General features: G+C 41.2%; 1 protein-coding gene across 4 annotated transcripts in view; it reads right to left on the reverse strand.

Moving 5' to 3' along the window:
- LOC104589007 (CST complex subunit TEN1) overlaps window positions 1-17350 on the reverse strand; it is a 58015-nt gene that overhangs the window by 27963 nt on the left and 12702 nt on the right. For 2 of the 4 annotated variants that reach the window (XM_088903875.1, XM_088903876.1), the window contains exon 2: window positions 3055-12287. The exons of the other annotated variants lie outside the window; for them this stretch is intronic. In XM_088903875.1, the coding sequence (XP_088760001.1) occupies window positions 10764-11666 (903 nt within the window). In that variant the 5' untranslated portion in view covers window positions 11667-12287 and the 3' untranslated portion in view covers window positions 3055-10763. Of the gene's footprint in view, window positions 1-3054; window positions 12288-17350 lie in introns of those variants that run through there. 4 annotated transcript variants of the gene reach the window in all.

A 17350-nucleotide genomic window follows, 5' to 3' on the forward strand; every position in this document is an offset into this window, starting at 1 on the left:
GTTCCTATTGCTGTTAGGAAAGGAAAACGAAAGTGCACTGCACACTGCATTTCCAAACACCTTTCTTATGACCTACTTTCTCCGTCATACTTTGCCTATCTCTCTTCAGTTGCTTCTAACCCTATTCCTAGATCTGTGTCAGAAGCTCTTGAGATTCCAGAATGGAGAGATGCCATGCAATCTGAGATGGATGCCCTACACAAAAATGATACTTGGGAAGTGGTGGATTTGCCTGAAGGGAAGGATCTGGTTGGTTGCAAGTGGGTCTTTACTATTAAATACCGGGTTGATGGGACTATTGAGAGGTATAAGGCCAGACTGGTTGCCAAAGGGTACACACAGACGTATGGGATTGATTACTTGGAGACCTTTGCTCCTGTTGTGAAGATGACATCTGTGAGAGTTCTCTTATCTCTGGCAGCTCACTTTGATTGGCCCCTTTATCAGTTGGATGTAAAGAATGCATTTCTGAATGGTGACTTACATGAGGAAGTCTATATGTCTCTCCCTCCAAGAATGTATGGAAATGAGATGCAAGGAAAGGTATGCAAATTGAAGAAATCTCTTTATGGCCTCAAACAGTCTCCTAGAGCATGGTTTGAGAAATTTAGAACAACACTTGTTAAATTTGGCTACACTCAGACACAGTCAGATCATACTCTCTTTGTGAAGAGAAGTGAATCCCTGGCAGTCTATCTCATTGTGTATGTTGATGACATTGTTGTGACTGGTAATGATGCCTCAGGAATTCGTGCTCTTAAGTCTTTCCTTCGTACAGAATTTGAGATTAAGGATCTGGGGGAATTGAGATACTTCCTTGGCATAGAAGTTGCCAGATCCAAGAATGGGATTCTTATCTCCCAAAGGAAGTATGTCCTTGACTTGCTCTCTGAAACTGGGAAGATGGGTGCTAGACCAGCTGCAACTCCTATTGATACGAGTCACAAACTGTCTGTTTCAGATGGGACATTGTTGGAAGACAAAGGGGTTTTTCAGAGACTTCTTGGGAAGCTTCTGTACCTGTGCATGACTCGGCCAGATATTGCTTATGCTGTTAACTGTATTAGCCAGATGCACCTAGAGATACTCATATGGCAGCTACAGAACAAGTTCTGTGTTATTTGAAAGGCTCTCCAGAAAAGGGGATTCTGTTTACCAAGCATGGACATCTGAAACTCGAAGCCTATACTGATGCTGACTGGGCTGGAAATATTGATGACAGAAGATCCACTTCAGGGATTGCAGTCTGGTGGTTGGTAATGTTGTCTCTTGGAGGAGCAAGAAACAATCGGTTGTGGCCCGATCGTCAGCAGAAGCAGAATACAGGGTCATGGCACTTGGAGTCTCTGAACTGTTGTGGCTAAGGTCATTGATGGAAGAACTCGAGATTGATTATGACAAGCCAATGATGTTGTACTGTGATAATCAGGCTGCCATCAACATTGCCCACAACCCCGTACAACATGATAGAACTAAACATATTGAGGTTGATAGACACTTTATTCGAGAAAGAGTCTCTTCAGGTGAAGTGTGTCTTCAATTCATTACCTCTGAAGGACAATTGGCAGATTTCCTCACCAAAGGTCTTCCCAAGGCAAGGCTTCAGCATGACACTGGCAAGCTGGGCATGATTAACATCTATGCTCAGCTTGAGGGGGAGTGTAGAGAAGATGGACCGAATGGCCCATAGGCTGTTACTTTATATTATTTTTATGTTCTTCTCTATAATGGGCCTTATTCTGGGCCCATACTCTTCTATGTTCCTTTTTTGTAATTTCTTGTCCAACTAAGGACCGCTCTTGTAATTACTCAAAGATTAACTTAATAAAAGAGTATTAGAGTGTTAGAGGGAGGATTAGTTCGAACTCCTCATCCTCTAACTCTCCTTGCCGCAGCTCTCTCTCTCTCTCCTTCTTTAATCTTCTCTAATCTTCTCTTGCTAGTTTTTCTAGTTTTCTAGCACAGTCCCATACTTCTAGGACTGTTTTTCAACTCAACTCTATCTTGATAAGATAAGTCTCTCTTAATCCTAATCTAATAAGATAAGATAATCTCTCTTAATCCTAATCTAATAAGATAAGATAATCTCTCTTAATCCTAATCTAATAAGATAAGTCTCTCTTAATTGATGACAGAAGATCCACTTCAGGGTATTGCAATCTGGTGGCTGGTAATGTTGTCTCTTGGAGGAGCAAGAAACAATCGGTTGTGGCCCGATCCTCAGCAGAAGCAGAATACAGGGCCATGGCACATGGAGTCTCTGAACTGTTGTGGCTAAGGTCATTGATGGAAGAACTCGGGATTGATTATGACAAGCCAATGATGTTGTACTGTGATAATCAGGCTGCCATCAACATTGCCCACAACCCCGTACAACATGATAGAACTAAACATATTGAGGTTGATAGAAACTTTATTCGAGAAAGAGTCTCTTCAGGTGAAGTGTGTCTTCAATTCATTACCTCTGAAGGACAATTGGCAGATTTCCTCACCAAAGGTTTTCCCAAGGCAAGGCTTCAGCATGACACTGGCAAGCTGGGCATGATTAACATCTATGCTCAGCTTGAGGGGGAGTGTAGAGAAGATGGGCCGAATGGCCCATAGGCTGTTACTTTATATTATTTTTATGTTCTTCTCTGTAATGGGCCTTATTCTGGGCCCATACTCTTCTATGTTCCTTTTTTGTAATTTCTTGTCCAACTAAGGACCTCTCTTGTAATTACTCAAAGATTAACTTAATAAAAGAGTATTAGAGTGTTAGAGGGAGGATTAGTTCGAACTCCTCATCCTCTAACTCTCCTTGCCGTAGCTCTCTCTCTCTCTCCTTCTCTAATCTTCTCTAATCTTCTCTTGTTAGTTTTTCTGGTTTTCTAGCACTGTCCCATACTTCTAGGACTGTTTTTCAACTCAACTCTATCTTGATAAGATAAGTCTCTCTTAATCCTAATCTAATAAGATAAGATAATCTCTCTTAATCCTAATCTAATAAGATAAGTCTCTCTTAATTGATGACAGAAGATCCACTTCAGGGTATTGCAGTCTGGTGGCTGGTAATGTTGTCTCTTGGAGGAGCAAGAAACAATCGGTTGTGGCCCGATCCTCAGCAGAAGCAGAATACAGGGCCATGGCACATGGAGTCTTTGAACTGTTGTGGCTAAGGTCATTGATGGAAGAACTCGGGATTGATTATGACAAGCCAATGATGTTGTACTGTGATAATCAGGTTGCCATCGACATTGCCCACAACCCCGTACAACATGATAGAACTAAACATATTGAGGTTGATAGACACTTTATTCGAGAAAGAGTCTCTTCAGGTGAAGTGTCTTCAATTCATTACCTCTGAAGGACAATTGGCAGATTTCCTCACCAAAGGTCTTCCCAAGGCAAGGCTTCAGCATGACACTGGCAAGCTGGGCATGATTAACATCTATGCTCAGCTTGAGGGGGAGTGTAGAGAAGATGGGCCGAATGGCCCATAGGCTGTTACTTTATATTATCTTTATGTTCTTCTCTGTAATGGGCCTTATTCTGGGCCCATACTCTTCTATGTTCCTTTTTTGTAATTTCTTGTCCAACTAAGGACCTCTCTTGTAATTACTCAAAGATTAACTTAATAAAAGAGTATTAGAGTGTTAGAGGGAGGATTAGTTCGAACTCCTCATCCTCTAACTCTCCTTGCCGCAGCTCTCTCTCTCTCCTTCTCTAATCTTCTCTAATCTTCTCTTGCTAGTTTTTCTGGTTTTCTAGCACAGTCCCATACTTCTAGAACTGTTTTTCAACTCAATTCTATCTTGATAAGACAAGTCTCTCTTAATCCTAATCTAATAAGATAAGATAATCTCTCTTAATCCTAATCTAATAAGATAAGATAATCTAATCTACTAACTTAATAAGATAAGAATAACAAGATAGTCTAATCTAATCTGCTGAATGGATAAGACTGTTGCTGCCGAATTGGATAGGATGAGAACACTGGATCATTGTTGCTGCTGCTCCCAATACGCGTTCACATCAAAGCACCGTCGGATGAAAAAGTTTCATGAGGGCGATCTAGTCATGGTTTATTTGCGGCCTGATAGGTTTCCTGTTGGGACCTACCATAAGTTGAAGTAGAAAAAGATTGGTCCAAGTTAAGTGTTGAGACGGTTTGGTGACAATGCATATGAAATTGAGCTACCAACTGATTTGTCCATTTCACCCATTTTTAATGTAGTGGACCTCTTTGATTACCATGAGGACCTAGAACCAACAACAAAGGATGGGCAAGGACAAGCACAAAGGGCCAGTAGTTCTAATGAGTTTAAACAAGTAGAGGGTATAGAAGATGTCCGAGTCACCAACACTCGAAATGGGGCCTATTTTAGGTTTGGTCAAGTAGAAAGGGAAACCATCAATTGAGAACTCTTGGATTAGTGAAGAGGAGTTTATGAAGCTAGATGGAAACATGTGCATGGCTGCTCAAATTGCTGCTCGCATGGGGTCGAGCTCTTTTTAACCTGGCGGGAATGATGAGGCAAGAAAAAAAAAAGAAAAAAAGAAAAAAAAATGTGTGAATGTATTCTGTTTTGCATGTTTTTCTTGTAGTAGGATCCCAAATTGTTGTTTTTGGGTGGCTTTGTTGACAGTTTGGAACCAGGGGTATTTTCGTCATTTTATAAGTTAGACTTTTGGTCAGGGGCAGTTGGGTGCATATTTGTTGGGTTTTGGTCTCTTGGGTCTTTTTGTAACAAAAGTTATCTTTTGAGGGTTCATTTGAAGTTGGTTTTGTTCTTAAGGAGTTGCTTGTGAGAGGGAAACATTCTAGGGGCTTATGTGTAAATATTTTAACTGACTTGTCCAGCAAGCCAGCGAGTCTTATAAAAGAAAAGGGGGTTGTTTATGTAGGGGTTTTTTATGGTTCTTTTCTCTTGTTTGAGCTGTAGCTCAGCCCCAACTAGGGTTTTCAAGTATTGGGAGCTTGGGTTTTGAGGAGTTGACCCATCTTAGCATCTTCTAATCCCTCCACCACTGCGTGTCCGTGCGGGAAGCCAGCTTGCTGCCATTATTACTGTAGCAGAACTGTTTTAAGAGGAGTTTTACTTCAGGTTCAGATTTAAAATCCTTAAAAATCCAACTTATTTTATTGTTTTCAGCTTGGTATTTCTTGTGCTTGTTGCTGTATACTTGAAGTACTGCATGTAATTTGTCTTTCTATCCACATCAAGTACCTTCTCTCCCTTCTTTTTATTTTCTTCTGGTCGTGTGCCCGAACAGAACCTGTAATAGGTTCAGTTGGTTGATGTGAGGTGATTAGCACCTCCTTCTTTCCTTTTTTGTGGGATTGTCTGATCCCTGTGATGGACTGTAGGTCGGTGATGACCTTTATATGCTGCAACAGCAGCCTTCTGACGGATTTGTAGGTCAGGGGATGACCCGTATATGCTGCAACAGCAGCCATACTTGATTTGTAGGTCAAGAGAGGACCTGTACATGGACAGCAGCCATACCTGATTTATTGTAGGCCAGTGATGACCTATTAGTTCTGTAACAGCAACTATTTTTGTTTGAAGAACTAAGCTTTAAAAAGAAAAGGAGGGGAGTGGTTGTCGCTAGTTCCCTAGTGCAAAAAGTTTTTTTTTGGGTGTTTGACTGCTTTTTTTTAAGGTTTTTGTGCTCACTTGGAGTGTAACCTGAAGTAGTAATTATGAGTGGTGAAGATTCTACCACATCTGGTGTCTCCTCAATGCAGAATGGAATGAGTGGGGATATGGATTTATCCTTCCCTATGACTGTTATACCCCCGGATGGCTTAAATTATTTATAATGGTCGAAGGGAAGTTATACATTATTGCAAGGGGAAAGATAGGATATATAAATGGGAGAATTAAAAAACCTAATTCCGGGAGTGCTGTGTATGACAGATGGAACCAGGAAAACAGCTTGGTTATGTCCTGGCTTTTAGTGTCTATGCAACCTCAAGTGAGAAGGAACTTTATGTGGGCTGAAACGGCTTATGAGATTTGGGAACAAGCAAAATCGACATATTCTGAACTGCGTCACTAAGAAAAAATCTATCAGTTACAGGCAGAATCATCCACTTGTAAACAAGGGGAGAGCAATCCTTCTGTGTACTATTCAGACTTGACCTTCGTCTAAAGTGTGATGAAGATGCAAAAGCATACAAGAAACTTGTTTCCCAACAAAGAGTGTTTGCATTTCTCCATGGCTTGAACCCTATGTATGAATCCATCAGAGTCCATATCCTAGACAGCAAGGATCTTCCATCTATCGAGGAGGTTTATGCATTAGTACAATTAGAAGAAAGTAGAAGAAATTTAATGAACAGTTCTGGAGGGGATGCAGTTGTGTTGGCAACGAAAGGAAATGTTACTACAGGTGGGGGAAGTCTTTTTAAGAAGGGGGGCTTTCAAAAAAGGGTGGAGGACAAAGACAAACTATGGTGAACCCATTCCCAGAAACCCCGACACACGCGTGAAACATGTTGGGATCTTCATGGGAAACCAAAATGGGCCCAGGAATTGAGTAAGAAGCAAGGTTCAGACCTAAATAAGAAATCAGGACAGCAAGGTCCAAGAAAGTTCACCATAGCAAACATGGCTACTCAGGAGAATCAACCCCCTACTACTACTATGACTCAGACACACCTCTAGTTCTGACCCACGAGAGGATATTATTAATTCCTTCCGTGACCATTTAGAACTCTACAGTAGAGCAATTCATCAGATGGATTCTTTTTTTTTATAGGAAACGGTAACTTTCATTAGATAAAACTAGAAGAACAACTATCCCCTTCTAAAGTAAAAGGTGACCCCTGAATAACAAATAACTTACAACACTGCGCAAAACAAAATCTCCCGATTCACCCCTTGTTTTGCTAGGTTGTTAGCTAAAGCATTTGCTGACCTCCTAGACCAATACACTTGTGCACCCAGCTCCCTTGTGAGGCTCAATAATTCCCTTACATGTTGTCTAAAGGACCATGTTCCCAAACTATTTGATTGCAGCCAACCTACTACTAATTTTGAATCCCCCTCCACTTCTAATTGTTGAAAACCCAATTGCTTGGCCCATTTGAGCCCCTGGAGGAGAACCAATACTTCAGCTCTAAGCGAGTCCCCCAAACCTATTGGACCAGAATACATAGCTAGGATTTTTCCTTCCGCATCTCTAAACACACCCACTATTCCAGAAGGTCCAGGGCTCCCAAGAGAGCTGCCATCAAAGTTCAGTTTGACATTACACTGCAAAGGAGGGGACCAAATTGCTTGTATGGTAGGTGATGAAGTAGAAGACCTTGCAAAAATACTCCAGCCTCTAGTCAAATCATCTATAGAACATCCTTGAACAAGTCAAGAGTTTTCAGCCAATGTACTACCTTGATGGTGATCCCTTCAATAACTTCAAGAGCTTATTTTTCTTTCCCTTGGAAAACCCTATTACTCAATTCCTTGGAAAATCCTATTATTCATCAGATGGATTCTTCTCCTCCCTCAACTTCATTTGCATCTACATCAGGTAACTCTGCCACAGTTTTCCATGTATTGTCTCATTCCCCTAACTCTCCTTGGATAATTGATTATGGAGCGTCAAAACATATGACTGGTAAGTCCACATATTTTCAGACCTACCACCTCCTCTCTGGATGAGACAAGGTGAGACTAGTTAATGGTTCATACTCTACCATAGCTGGTCAAGGAACCATTTCTCTTCTCTCTGGCCTCACCCTGACTAATGTTTTACATGTTCCAAAATTCCCTATTAATTTGTTCTTTGTTAGTGGTATCACTAATTCTTTAAACTGCTCAGTGACCTTTTTCCCTTCTTATTGTATGATCCAAGATTTGGCCTTGGGGAAGATTGATAGAGGACGTATAGTGGATGGACTCTACACGCTAGAGAATAAGGCTAGTCTTACAGTCATAGAGTCTAGGAGTCAGTCTAGTATGAGTCAAGTCTATTTATGGCACAGTCGTCTTGGTCATTTGTCTTTTGAGTCTTTAAAATTGGTGTTTCCAGAGTTATTTAAGTCGGTGTCAGTGTCAGAGTTTACATGTCAAACTTGTCAATTGAGTAAGCACTGTAGAACTCATTTTTCTTCAAAGAATAATAAATCTGAATTTCCTTTCCACATTGTTCATTCTGATGTTTGGGGCCCTGTTACTTTACTGTCTGAGCGTGGCTACAAGTATTTTATTACCTTTATTAATGATTACTCCAAGTACACATGAGTATATCCGATGTGAACCAGGTATGAAGTACCAAAAATTATCCAAGATTTCCACCGAGTGATCTTCACCCAATTTCAAATTGAATCAAGTTTTTCGATCCGATAATGCCAAAGAATATTTTCATAATGATCTCATGGAGTTCTTTGCTTTGCGTGGATCACTTCACCGTAGCTCATGTGCCCGAACATCATGACAAAATGGCATTGCTGAAAGAAAGAACCGACACCTTCTTGAAGTGGCCCGGGGGTTATTCATATGAATGTCCCTAAACGTTTTTGGCTTGAGGTTGTCCTTTGTGCTACCTATCTCATTAATCGTATGCCCTCTCGCTGGTTAGAGTGCAAAGTCCCACATCAACTTCTTTTTCCTAAGGCTCCTCTTCTTTCCATTCCTCCTCGTGTGTTTGGTTGTCGTTATTTTGTTCAAAAGCTAGCGCCCACCCGTGGAAAATTAGACCCTCATGCTATTTCTTACATCTTCTTGGGGTACTCCATCACTCAGAAGGGATACCAGTGCGTTGATCCCGCCTCTCGAAGGTATTATGTTTCCATGTATGTCTCTTTCTTTGAGAATGAGCCTTTCTTCCCTGTTTTTCCTCAGAGGGGAGTGTAGGAATGAGAAATAACAAGTTCAGCTCCCTCCTCTTCCTGATCGTCCTCCCTTTCGTGTTTTCTTTCGACATCACAAAGGCCAACCAAGTTCAAGAGCTATGGAGCATCTAGAAGTTGTACCACCAATGCCATCAAACTCTCTGGGGGTGGATCCTACCCAACCAGGTACCTTGGTTCCCATTGATGTTCCTGACCCTATTGCCATTGATACCTCTATTGTTGATGACCTTGACCTTCCTATTGCTCACCGGAAGGGTGTTAGGTTTTGCACCATTAAACATCCCATTTCTTATTTTGTTTCCTATTAGAACTGTTTCGAATGCAGCTACAGTAACCCGAACCAGGAGAGAAGGAAGAAGAAGATGAAGAAGGAGAAAAGAGAAAGAGAGAACAGGAGGGTTTAGTCAAAACTGATTCGTACATTGTTCAATCGACCCCCTAAAGGTTATTAAGTTCTAATAACCTTTACAAAGACTAAACTGCCCTTACTTAAATGTGGGCAGAGTATCTCTAATAAAACTGCCACATAAGCAAGGTACTTAACAAACATGAGATGACTAAACTACCCCTATTCGGCTCACTTTAACACTCCCCCTCAAGCTGGAGAATATATGTCATATAATCCCAGCTTGTTACATAGATAGTTCATGTTCCCTGAGCTTAGAGCTTTTGTAAACAAATCTGCCCATTGATCATTCGAGCCCACATGTTCTGTCTTTATCTCTCCAGCAAGAACCTTCTCCCTCACAAAGTGGCAATCAACCTCTATGTGCTTTGTTCTCTCATGAAATACAGGATTGGATGAGATATGGAGTGCAGCTTGGTTGTCACAATACAGTCTCATAGGTTTATCCATGTGAAACCCAATTTCTTGTAGAAGATTCCTCAACCACACTAACTCACAGGTAGTATGTGTCATGGCCCTATACTCAGCTTCAACACTACTTCTGGCCACAACTGTCTACTTTTTACTCTTCCACGTCACAACATTTCCTCCAAGGATTGTGCAATAGCCTGTAGTAGATCTTCTATCATTCACTGAGCCTGCCCAGTCTGCATCTGTATACCCCACTACTTCAAGTTTTCCTCCTGGTTTATACAATAGTCCACGGCCTGAAGCTCCTTTCAGATACCTTACAATTCTAAGAACTGCATCCCAGTGAGGTATACGAGGGTTCTGCATGAATTGGCTCACCACACTGACTGCAAAGGATATGTCAGGTCTCGTGATAGTCAGATAGTTCAGCTTCCCCACTAGTCGTCTATACCTTCCAAAATCTTCAAATACTTCTCCTGTATCACTGCTCAACTTAACATTTGGTTCCATAGGGGTCTCAACCGATGTTGCACCTAACAGTCTTGTTTCTTCCAATAGATCAAGAACATATTTTCTTTGGCACAGATTTACACCTTGTTTTGACCTAGCAACTTCTATTCCCAAGAAATACTTTAATGTTCCAAGATATTTTGTTTGAAAATGATTTTGCAGAAATAGCTTTAGTTTGCCAATCCCCAATTTATCACTGCCAGTAATGACAATATCATCCACATAGACCACTAATAAGATCTTCCCAGCTTCTGAGTCATAGCTGAACACTGAGTGATCAACCTGGCATTGCTTCATTCCAAAACTCTTCACCACTTCACTGAACTTCCCGAACCAAGCACGTGGCGATTGTTTCAACCCATAAATTGCCTTCTTCAATCTGCATACCTTACCATCCTCCCCCTGAGCAACAAACCCAGGTGGTTGCTCCATATATACCTCCTCCACAAGATCACCATGGAGGAAGGCATTCTTTATATCAAGCTAAAACAAAGGCCAATCATACATAATTACCAGGGAAATTAGTACACGAACAAAACCAATCTTAGCCACCGGAGAGAATGTCTCCATGTAGTCCACTCCATACAACTGTGACTAACCTTTAGCAACAAGTCTGGCCTTCAGACGCTCCACACTACCATCTGGCAAGTATTTCACAGTATACACCCATTTACAGCCCACAGCATGCTTACCAAGTGGGAGAGTAGTAAGTTCCCACGTTTGAGTATGTTGAAGAGCAGAAAGTTCTTCCTCCATTGCCCGCCGCCACCTAGGTGAACTAAGAGCTTCTTGAACATTGTTAGGTATGGAAATAGAGGACAAAAGTGAAACAAACAGGCGATGTGAGATAGAAAGACGAGATAATGAAACAAAATTGGAAATGGGATGGAGGGTAGAACTGCATTTACCTTTCCGTAAGGCAATGGGTAGGTCAAGGTCTAAAGGTTCAACAATAGGAGCCATGAGAGGATCCGCAGATGAGGTAGAAGCTGGAGGAGGGGCCGGTGTCGTTCGACATGTATACACTTGCCGGATTGGTGGTCGTTCGGTGGTGATCTGCACTAGATGAGGTGACGAGTCTACTCCCACAACAGCATCTGGAACTGGATCACTGACAGGAAGAGGAAGAGGAAGTACGGGTGGAGACAAAGGTGCTTCAAGACTTGAGAAGAAGGGGACAGACTCAAAAAAGGTGACATCAGGGCAGACATAGCACTTCCGGGTAATGGGATTATAATATTTGTACCATTTTTGAGTCCGTGAGTAGCCAAGGAAGACACATTTAATTGAGCGTGCATCTATCTTGTCTATTCCAGGACTCAGATTGTGGACAAAGCACACACAACCAAAGACACGAGGAGTTAATGGGAATGGAGATAAAGTGGGAAACAAGATAGAGAAGGGGAACCAACCATGAAGGATGAAAGAAGGCATCCGATTAATGAGAAAACATGCAGTGAGTACAGCATCACTCCAAAAACGTTTAGGAACATTCATGTGATGAAGAATAGACCGAGCAGTTTCAAGAAGCTGACGGTTCTTCCGTTTAGCTACCCCATTCTGTTGAGGGGTGAATGCACATGAGGTTTGATGAATAATGTCATGCTATTCTAAATACTGTTGAAATGAAGTAAGAAAGTATTCACGACCATTATCTGAACGGAGAATTTTGAATTGTGTGCGTATTTCAGCATGGAATTTTTTAAAAATGGAAAACAATTCACTTTTTTCTTTCATTAAGTAAATCCATGTCATTCTTGAACAATCATCAATAAAGGAGACAAAATACTTGTACCCATTATAAGACTCTATAATGATTGGACCCCAAACATCTGAATGAACCAAAGAAAAATGACTCAACATACGACTCTCAACTCTTGGACTGAAGGACACACGACGATGTTTCCCAAACTGACATGTCTCACATTGCAAAACTGACAAATGACTCAATGACAAGACCAAAATCTTGAGAGCCTTGAGAGATGGATGTCCCGGTCGGCAATGCCATTGTAGAGGAGTAAGTGAAGTCTGAAGAGCAATTGAAGATCCACCACCGTCAAGATAATACAATCCACCAGCTTCATGCCCCCCACCAATCTTCTTCCCCGTCTTGAGATCCTGAAAAACACAAGTGGAAGGAAAGAAGGTCAGAACAGTTAAGAGCTTTGGTTATTTTACTAACAGACATAAGATTGAATGGAAACTTAGGTACATATAAAACAGATGATAAAGGCACAAAAGCCATGTCAACATTACCAACACCACAGATGGGAGATGAGGACCCATTGGCAAGTGTAACAGTTTGTGATGCGGAAGTTTCAGAAAGAGAAGAGAACACACCTGGAGTCCTGGTCATATGATCTGAGGCTCCAGAGTCAATAATCTAGGGAGGGGTTTTAGATGACATGTAAGCAATACCTGATTGGGCAAGTGTGGCAGTGGTATGTTGTGAAGTAGTTTGAAGGAACCGTTTATACTCATCACGCGGTACACTCACCATCTCCCTCCCAAAAGTAGATGTAGATGTGGGAGGAGTTCGGTCTGCCTGTTTACTGTCACTGATATCAACCTCACCTACTACAGCATGATTAGCCCATTTAGAGGGAGGGCCATGTAGGTCATAACAGAAATTCACTATGTGTCATTCCCTACCACATTGAGTACACTTCCTTGTAGAGTTATTCTTCCCTCTGCCACGGCCTCCCCCTGAGTCACGACCACCCCGACCAATCGTGGAACTGCCACGGCCTCCTCGGGGAGCATGACCTCCCCCTCTTGTACTATGTCCACCTCCTCTAGCTGTCACAAGTGCTGATCTATCAGACTGTGTGGAGTTCTCTGTCTGTCCCAAAGAAATTCTACGAAGCCTTAAGAACACTTCCTCAAGTGTAGGAAGAGAAGAGCCCCTAATATTTGGGCTCTAACTGATTCATACTCCGACTTCAACCCCACTAAAAATCTTGTAACATCTAGTTGTTCCCTTTGCTGTTGCTGAACTTTAATATCTAGAGTGAGGGGATGATAGACATTGAGTTCATTCGTTATATTCTTCATGTAGGCATAGTACTCTTCTATTGTTTTGGTTCCTTGTTGTAAATCAAAGTACTCCTGATAAAGCTGATATACTCTTGTTGTGTTATCTTGTCCAGAATATAGCTTCTTAGCATGCTCCCATATATCCTTAGTCGTATCAAGGAACATGAAGTTGGCACTAATTTTGGGCTCCATACTATTCCGCAACCAAGTCATGATTTGAGCATCTTCTTGTTCCCAATCATCAAACCCTGGAGAGTCAGTCGGTGGCTTTTCATCTTTTACATGCTTCACTTTCCTCTTTGCCTTGAGAAAAACTTCCATAGATTTAGCCCATGGAATATAGTTTTCCCCATTCAGTTTAATTGATGTCATCTGTACCCCTAGGTAGTCGGGGGAAACCACCACACTAGGTTTCTGATCATTGTACCCATCTCCTATTGCTGCCATTGTACTCTTTCACAGTTGCCTCTAACCTGACTTCTCAACTACAAGCTGACTAATATTATTCACAGTTTGATATTTCAGCACCTATTGCAGCCCCTAAACACAACAGTGAGAGCCCATGCCTTGTTCTTATTCACACTACTGCTGTCTTCACAAGCCCACGAACCACATAAGCATCAATTTAGCACTCACTAATCACATGTAGGCCCTCTTACAACCACTCAATAGAAGTTGTGCACCACAAGCTCCATAACATAGTGAAATCTGCTACACCCAGTTCAGACTTGTTTAACACATTTAAGAGGGCATTACACAACCACAAAAAACTCGACTAGGTCACTGCATTACACCTTACACCACTCAGCCACCTGCAACAGCCCTAACCCACTCAACTACTTACAGCAGCCCCTACACCATTCGGCTACTGTACACAGCCCGTTCTAGGGCAACAATGAACCTAGTTCTCTAGGTTCTAATCAGTACTAACTGATTCTTGGAGGGTTTCTACCCAGAAATACCAGCAACACAAAAGGACTAGATAACCAACCTTCCTTTAAAGTATCAACCATCCATTCACTGCTGAAATCACTTTCCTTGATGAAGAAGATTGTGTGCAGCAGAGAGAAACGAGCTATGATGTCTCAGACCTAGGGCGAACCAGTTCTCTCCATTAACTAACCAGAAACGAAGAAGGTGTCACGAACACAGCTGAGATGCTTTACAAACTGAAGTAGGTCAGGAACCTCGCTCTGATACCATGTTTCGAATGCAGCTACAATAACCCGAACCAGGAGAGAAGGAAGAAGATGAAGAAGAAGAAAAGAGAGAGAACAGGAGGGTTTAGTCAAAACTGATTCGTACACTGTTCATTCGACCCCCTAGTGGTTATTAAGTTCTAATAACCTTTACAAAGACTAAACTGCCCTTACTTAAGTGTGGGCAGAGTATCTCTAATAAAACTGCCACATAAGCAAGGTACTTAACAAACATGAGATGACTAAACTACCCCTATTCGGCTCACTTTAACAAGAACATTTCACCTTCCTTTCGGGCCTTCTTTTCTTCTATTGACAGTGTTCTCATTCCTAAGAATGTGGCAAAAGTTTTGTTGGTGCCTGAATGAACAGATGCTATGAAAGGAGATTAATGCTTTGCATAAAAATGGCACATGGGAATTGGTAGATCTTCTTGAAGGGAAGGAACCAGTTGAATGTAAATGGGTCTTCACAGTAAAACATAGGGCTGATGGCACAGTGGAGCAGTATAAAGCCCGTTTTGTGGAAAAAGGGTTTATACAAGTGTATGGAGTAGATTATGTAGAAACTTTTGCACCTATTGCTAAGATAAACTCCATTAGTCCTTTTCTCTTTAGTTGTTAATCTTGATTGAGACCTTCATCAACTAGATATTAAGAATGCCTTTCTAAATGGTGACCTTGAAGAAGAAGTGTACATGGTACAACCCCCTGGTTTCTGAGCTCAAGGAAATGAACAAAAAGTGTATAGGTTAAAAAAAATCATTATATGGCCTAGAACAATCACCGAGAGCTTGGTTCAGCAGGTTCCATGTAACTGTTCAACAAAGAGGATACAAGTAGTGTCAATCTGATCACACATTATTTGTGAAAAGAGGGGAAGGAAAAATTGCAGCCCTGATAATATATGTTGATGATATAGTTATCACTGGTGATTGGAAAGATGAAATTCAAGAGTTAAAGAGATTTCTTAATACCCAGTTTAAAATGAAAGATCTAGGTCCTTTAAAGTACTTCCTTGGGATTGAAGTTGCCCGCTCACAAAAGGGTATCTTAATTTCCCAAAGAAAGTATGTCCTAGATCTACTCCAAGATACAGACAAATTGGGAGTGAAGCCTACTGATTCTCCTATTGATCCTAATCACAAATTAGGAGACTATCAAGGTGAATTAATCAAGGATGTGAAACAATTTCAGAGACTTGTGGGAAGATTGTTGTATCTTTCTATGACCCAACCAGACATTGCTTATGTAGTGGGTGTTCTTATGCCAATTCATGCATGCCCCTAAGACCACCCACCTTGAAGCAATTGAAAGAGTTCTCAGATATCTTAAGAAGTTTCCAGGTGCAGGCTTATTGTTTCAAAAGCATGGGCATTTGAAAGTTGAAGTGTATACCGATGCAGATTGAGCAGGATCCCTGAGTGATAGGAAGTCAACCAATGGCTACTGTACCTTTGTGGGAGGGAACCTAGTTACTTGGAGAAGCAAAAAGCAGAATGTAGTGACTAGGTCTAGTGCTAAAGCTGAATATAGAGCAATGTCTCATGGAGTGGCTGAAATTATGTGGCTAAAAAATATGTTGAGTGAGTTGGGATTTACAATTGATGGATTTATGACTCTATATTGTGATAACAAAGCAGCCATAAACATCGTTGCTAATCCTATGCTGCATGATAGAACTAAACATATCGAAGTCGACAAACATTTCATCAGAGAAAAGGTTGTCACAGGGGAAGTGTGTACTCCCTATGTCAGTTTTGAAGACCAACTTGCAGACATCTTCACAAAAGGGTTACATCACTTGAGACATTATGATTTATGTGACAAGTTGGGCATGATTGACATCTATGTCCCAACTTGAGGGGGAGTGTTAAAAGGCTGCTATTTTGTAAGTTTAGTACCGCAGGGGTACTTTGGTATTTTCCACACCTTTTATTTTATGTTGTGTCGTCCTAGTATAAATAATAAAAAAGTTGGCTCTGCCAACAGCTCTTTTGGACTCTCAATCTCTTTTCTCTCTTCTCTCTTTCTTCCTTCTCTTCTGGACAACAAAGAATAAGTTTTGAGTGAAAGTGATTCTTCTTGAAGCAAAACTTTTTAGCTCCAAAGAATCATTTCTTAGAATGAGTTCCTGTTTTTGGTAATGTTTCATTTTTCATTTGAAAAGATGCTCAAAAATACATCATGGGGGGTGGGTGGCTCTGGCCAAGTAATCTGCAGTGGCCATGCTTATCAACCAGCTAAGAATATCAACATTGTAAAAAAAAAGGATATGGTCTTGTGGAAACTCCTAAGGCATGTGCCCAATCGAGAGCCAAGTGGATTGCCCAAGTTTCAGCATCTAATGGTGCTACTTCTTGATCATTCCTTGTGCATACGATCCCAATGATATTGGATGCTAGCTGCTAATCTAGTACAAGCCCTGGGTTGGGGTATCTGTTACTATTCCATTCTTGCCTTGTACCACTTATTTGGCACTCTTATGTCTTATCAACTTCCTTTCCAGATTTGCCAGCATCTTTATGCTACATTTCTCCGACACAAATCCTTATTCCTTATTTGCCTTCATTCATGTTCAGATCCTTAACTCATTTTAGGCATTGTCATTCTGCCAATAACATTAAATATAATGCCAATTGCAGTAGTGGCTTTCAGCCATTTTGCTAGTCGTTACAACAATTCACATCCTAGGAGCATTGATTATTTTACTTGTTCTTCAATAGGATAAGACAGGTCTCATGGTGAGGACTGTCACTATTCACTAATATCTTGTTCCTTTACTGCAGAGTTATGGGAGTGGCTCTTCTCGTTGTTTGAGTGCAGGTTGCCTAGGCCAGCTGAAGTAAGTTTGATTTTTTATCCTTCTTTTTTCCCTTAGTGTCATACAAGAGGAAGAATTATGTGGAGGTGTGCAAGATAAGTGCTGATTTGGGGCAGTGTGGAA

This window comes from Nelumbo nucifera, chromosome 4 (genome assembly GCF_055504915.1).
Source record: "Nelumbo nucifera cultivar China Antique chromosome 4, China Antique-T2T, whole genome shotgun sequence".
NCBI classification, from domain to species: domain Eukaryota; kingdom Viridiplantae; phylum Streptophyta; class Magnoliopsida; order Proteales; family Nelumbonaceae; genus Nelumbo; species Nelumbo nucifera.